Source organism: Hyla sarda, chromosome 11, assembly GCF_029499605.1.
Source record: "Hyla sarda isolate aHylSar1 chromosome 11, aHylSar1.hap1, whole genome shotgun sequence".
NCBI classification, from domain to species: domain Eukaryota; kingdom Metazoa; phylum Chordata; class Amphibia; order Anura; family Hylidae; genus Hyla; species Hyla sarda.
The window spans coordinates 103289141-103295412 of record NC_079199.1 but is presented as its reverse complement, the minus strand read 5'-3'; the positions used below and the strand labels follow the sequence as shown (position 1 = coordinate 103295412).

Below are 6272 nucleotides of genomic sequence, written 5' to 3'. Positions count from 1 at the left end.
TGACCTACTAGGGTGACAATACCTGACCCTCTAGGGTGACAATACCTGACCTACTAGGGTGACAATACCTGACCTACTAGGGTGACAATGACCTAACCAGGGTGACAATACCTGACCTACCAGGGGTGACAATACCTGACCTACCAGGGTGACAATACCTGACCTACCAGGGTGACAATACCTGACCTACCAGGGTGACAATACCTGACCCACTAGGGTGACAATACCTGACCCACTAGGGTGACAATACCTGACCCACTAGGGTGACAATACCTGACCCACTAGGGTGACAATACCTGATCTACTAGGGTGACAATACCTGACCCACTAGGGTGACAATCCCTGACCTACTAGGGTGACAATACCTGACCTACCAGGGTGACAATACCTGACCTACCAGGGTGACAATACCTGACCCACTAGGGTGACAATACCTGAACCTACTAGGGTGACAATACCTGACCCACTAGGGTGACAATACCTGTCCCACTAGGGTGACAATACCTGACCCACTAGGGTGACAATACCTGACCCACTAGGGTGACAATACCTGACCTACTAGGGTGACAATACCTGACCCACTAGGGTGACAATACCTGACCTACTAGGGTGACAATACCTGACCCACTAGGGTGACAATACCTGACCTACTAGGATGACAATACCTGACCCACTAGGGATGACAATACCTGACCTACTAGGGTGACAATACCTGACCTACTAGGGTGACAATACCTGACCCACTGGGGTGACAATACCTGACCCACTGGGGTGACAATACCTGACCTACCAGGGTGACAATACCTGACCTACCAGGGTGACAATACCTGACCTACCAGGGTGACAATACCTGACCTACTAGGGTGACAATACCTGACCTACTAGGGTGACAATACCTGACCCACTAGGGTGACAATACCTGACCCACTAGGGTGACAATACCTGACCCACTAGGGTGACAATACCTGACCCACTAGGGTGACAATACCTGACCCACTAGGGTGACAATACCTGACCCACTAGGGTGACAATACCTGACCCACTAGGGTGACAATACCTGACCCACTAGGGTGACAATACCTGACCCACTAGGGTGACAACCCTGGATCTATGAGAACTTTACCTGCAGACCCAGAACAGTGTTGACACCAGATTTACAGTCCCAGATGGACAACCCTGAGGTGTCCGGGTCCCAGGACCAGCACTCACCTTGTGTGAGGAGGACACAGAGCAGGAGGATGAGTGAGCGCCGACGCTCCATGATCTCAGTGAATGTTGGAGGAAAGTGCCCGGAATTTGGGCTGAGCTGGGTGTTCCCCCGGCCACAGGCTGAAAGCTCGCTCTGTCCTCAGTCCTCAGTCCCATTGGCCGCTATAAATAATCCTGGTTGGTCTTGGACCCGGCTGTCTGTGGATTCAGGGGCAGCTGCCCAGGGGGTGGATCCAGGGAACCGCCACCCAGCAGAGGTGGGAAGTGCCCCGGACCACAGAGACCTGGATGGAGGGGTCAAGGTGAAGTGCAGAGGAAGCTGCTCCATACGTAGAGTAGTATTTTCCACCAGGGGGCCTCCAGCTGTTGCCGAACTTCAACTGAACATCTGCTGAGCACCAGGGGGTTAACACTCTGCCTCACTCAGCTATGGGATTGTCATCCAACTTTCCCAAACTCCTGAACGCCTGCTGAATTTCAGAATTCAAACTTAAAACAGTGTTTCCCAAACAGGGTGCCTCCATCTATGGGATTGTCACCCAGCTTTCCCAGACACCTGAACGGATGCTCTCAATATTTATGCTGTGAGAAATGAGTGAAGCATCGCCTGGACGTAGGCAGAAGATTTGTCTTTAGTCTGGAAAATTCCTGAGGGGAAATAACATCAGTTTTCACCCAGCTTTCCTAGACTCCTGAACTGAAGTCTTAAATACATATGCAGCAATAAAGCACGGAGCAATGTATCACGCAATAGGTATCTGCTATTCTCTTGCATACGAATGCGGATTAAATAACCCCTATGGCAGTGCTATCAGTTGTCACCTAGCTTTCCCAGACTCCTGAATTGTCAATGTTGCTATTTATGCGGTAACCTTATGATATATCGCAACTCATAACCTGACAGTTTTTGTATAACATAGTCTAGGAAAGTTTAGTAGTAGTCCTTCCCCAGTGGTAACTATACCACTTGCCACCCAGCTTTCCCAGATTCCTAAACTTAAGTATTAAAGACATATGCAGCAATATAGCAAGGAGCAGTGTATAACCCAACAGGTAGATCTCCTGTTACATAGAAAAAGCAGAATAAATAACCTCTATTGCAAGTCTATTAGTTATCACCCTGCTTTCCCAGACCCCTGAATGGGCAATATATCCTATTTATGCAGCAACTTTGTGATATTTACTGTAACTTGTAAGATTTTAATTTCAGAGTCTAGGGAAGTTGAGTGTTAGCCCCGGAGGCAGCTATACTACTTGTCACCCTGCTTTCCCAGAATCCTGAATGGACAATGTATCTATTTAGGTAATAACCTGCTGATATATCATATCTCAGAACTTGCCAGATTTTTTATTTTCAGAGTCTGGGAAGGTTGAGTGGTAGTCCTGGTGGCAGCAATACCACTTGTCACCCAGCTTTCCCAGACTCCTGAATAGAAGATGTGAATACATATACAGCGATGCAGGCAGGAGGGATACATAACTTCCTAGCCAGGCAGCATAGACCTCCAGGAATTCTTCTGGGGTGAGACGCTGCGGCCTCCTGACCACATAGTAATTAAATGTTACTGTATGTGCGCGGCCTCCTCCAGCTATACGTACCTCGTACCACTTGTCAGCCGGCTTTACCAGACTCCTGAATGGACAATGTAACTATTCAGCAAACTTCTAATATATCATAACTTGACAGATTTCTCATTTTAGAGTCTAGGATAGTTGAGTTTTAGTCCCGAAGGCAGCTATACCACTTGTCACCCAGCTTTCCTAGACTCCTGAATGGACAATGTTTCCATGCAGAAACCTTCTTATATATCATACCTTGCCAGATTTTTAATTTTTAGGGTCTAGGAAAGTTGAGTGTTGGCCCCGGTGGTTGCTATACCACTTGTCACCCAGCTTTCCCAGACTCCTGAATGGACAATGTAACTATGCAGCAACCTTCTTATATATTATAACTTGCCAGATATTTCATTTTAGAGTCTAGGATAGTTGAGTGTTAGTCCCGGAGGCAGCTATACCACTCGTCACCCAGCTTTCCCAGACTCCTGAATGGACAATGTTTCTTTGCAGCAACCTTCTAATGTATCATAACTTGACAGATTTTTCATTTTAGAGTCTAGGATAGTTGAGTGTTAGTCCCGGAGGCAGCTAAACCACTTGTCACCCAGCTTTCCCAGAATCCTGAATGGATTTGTGCAATTGCAATGTGTCTATGCAGCAACCTTCTTATATATATCATAACTTGCCAGATTTTTTTAATTTTTAGAGTCTAGGAAAAATTCTGGAAATTTTTAATTAAATTTTTATGATAATTTATTTTACCTGCAATGTTTCTAGTAGGCGCTTCAGTCTATGGTAGAGTTTCCCAACCAGGGTGCCTCCAGCTGTTGCCAAACTACAACTCCCAGCATGCTGGGAGTTGTAGTTTGGCAACAGCTGGAGGCACCCTGGTTAGGAAATACTACCCTACAAATAGGGCAAAGTTCAAAATTGTTGATCAGCACCTAACCAGCTGTTGTTGAACTACAACTCCCAGCATGCCCGGACTGCCTCTTCCTACAGGGATACAGGGTTAATAGCTGTACGTCCTGTACATACAGTAACATTTAATTACTATGTGGTCAGGAGGCCGCAGCGTCTCACCCCAGAAGAATTCCTGGAGGTCTATGCTGCCTGGCTAGGAAGTTATATATCCCTCCTGCCTGCATCGCTGTATATGTATTCACATCTTCTATTCAGGAGTCTGGGAAAGCTGGGTGACAAGTGGTATAGCAAACCAGGGCCAACATTCAACTTTCCTAGACTCCAAAATGAAAAATCTGGCAAGTTATGATATATAAGAATGTTGGTGCATACATACATTGTCCATTCAGGAGTCTGGGAAAGCTGGGTGACAAGTGGTACAGCAACCACCGGGACTAACACTCAACTATCCTAGACTCTAAAAATAAAAAAATCTGGCAAGTTATGATATATATGAGAAGGTTGCTGCATAGACACATTGCAATTGCACAAATTGTGCAATTGCAATAAAAAAATAAGGTAGTGCGCAGGCGCCATCTAGTGTCCGCTGAGAAAAACTGCTAAAAACTGTGAAAGGTCAGATAGGGGGCCCCCTAGCGAAAGGTCTGAAGTAATACCGTTGTGAGCAATCATTCACAGCGCCCTCTAGTGGTGATCAGCATTATTACAGTCATTTCTTTTTTACATTCGCTTTCTATCGGGATGAATACACATCTACGATTTGTGGATCCGCCAGCCGCCATACGGCAGGAGAATTTCTATACCGCCTGCCGGATCCTGCGCCGTACCCCATTCATTTCAATGAGCTGCATCCATTTTTATAACCGAACTGAAAACCGTGGTCTCCTCACTTCGAGTGTCTCATTGAAATCAATGGGGAGAGGCGTTAAATGGATTAAAGGGGTACTCCGGTGGAAAACATTTTTTTTTTTCTTTAAATCAACTGGTGCCAGAAAGTTAAACAGATTTGTAAATTACTTCTATTTAAAAAAAAAATCTTTACCCTTCCAGTACTTTTTAGCAGCTGTATGCTACAGAGGAAATTCTTTTTTTTAAATTTATTTATTTATTTTTTGTCTTGTCCACAGTGCTCTCTGCTGACACCTCTGTCCGTTTCAGTAACCGTCCAGAGCAGCATAGGTTTTCTATGGGGATTTTCTCCTGCTCTGGACAGTTCCTGATACGGGCATCAGGTGTTAGCAGAGAGCACTGTGGACAAGCAAAAAAAAAAAGAGAAATTCAAAAAGAAAAGAATTTCCTCTGTAGCATACAGCTGCTAATAAGTACTGGAAGGGTAAATATTTTTTAATAGAAGTCATTTACAAATCTGTTTAACTTTCTGGAGCCAGTTGATTTAAAAAAAAAAAATGTTTTCCACCGGAGTACCCCTTTAAAGGGTACATTTCATCAAAACAACTTTTGATATATTATAGATTAATGTATGCAGAATAACTTTCCAATAGCCTGTTATTAAAAAATATGCTTCTTTCTATTTAATTTTCCACTTTGAAAAAATGACCACTAGGGGTCTCCCTACCAGTCCTTTTTTATAGATTTCAGACTCATGCAGGAGTCCTAAATCTCAGACTGCAGCCGGGACACAGACAAGCTCAGCACTGCTCCCTGCCAGGGAGTTTCTCTGTGTCCCGGCTGCAGTCTGAGATTTAGGACTCCTGCATGAGTCTGAAATAAAAAAAAAAGGACTGGTAGGGAGACCCCTAGTGGTCAATTTTTCAAAGTGGAAAATTAAATAGAAAGAAGCATATTTTTTAATAACATGCAATTGGAAAGTTATTCTGCAGACATTAATCTAGAATATATCAAAAGTTATTTTTGATGAAAGGTACCCTTTAACCACACTGGTGCTCAGACTAATCTGGAACTGAACTGGACTAGACTGGGGCAACTCCTCCCCCACTACAATATATGGGGAAGAATTTAGGGGTTCCCATTGGCAGGCAGGGGTCACATGGGGTACACTGCTCTCTGCTTAAAGGCACAGTAACACATAAATAACATACATCAAGGTAACAACAACTAATTATTATTTAAATAATACATTAATTATGTTATGCACTTTATTGAAAAGTAATGTAACGATCAGTCTTCCAGTGGGCCCAACACCGGTGCTGCCAGGTCCGAAGCCACAGGACGGCCATTGGTGCTGGGACACCACAGCTCTTTGGACTTGGCCATGGGGGTGGAGGTGTCTGCTATCCACAGCTTGTTACCCGTGTAAAAGTGTTAGCTTTAAAGGGGTACTCCACTGCACCATTGTTCGGAACATTTTGTTCCGAAACACTTGGAGCGAGCGGTCGTGACTTCACGCCACACCCCCTCAATGCAAGTCTATGGGAGGGGGCGTGGCTGCCAATCTGTCAACAGCAGTGTTTCCTTTAAAGGGGTACTCCGCTGCCCCATCGTTTGGAACATTTTTGCTCCGAATGCTTGGAGCGGTGCGGCGGGGGACGTGACATTCACACCACAAAGAGGCAGCGGAGTACCCCTTTAAAGGGAATACTGCTAATCACAGCTCGGTAGCC

The 6272-nt window shown here is 45.0% G+C and overlaps 1 protein-coding gene across 1 annotated transcript in view; it reads right to left on the bottom strand.

Annotated features, from left to right (window-relative positions):
- ITGA10 (integrin subunit alpha 10) overlaps window positions 1–1336 on the bottom strand; it is a 52679-nt gene extending 51343 nt beyond the window's left edge. Inside the window, exon 1 of the mRNA XM_056545260.1 lies at window positions 1210–1336. Coding sequence (XP_056401235.1) covers window positions 1210–1261 — 52 coding nt within the window. The 5' untranslated portion in view covers window positions 1262–1336. The remainder of the gene's footprint in view (window positions 1–1209) is intronic.
- Between the last annotated feature and the right edge of the window lie 4936 nt (window positions 1337–6272).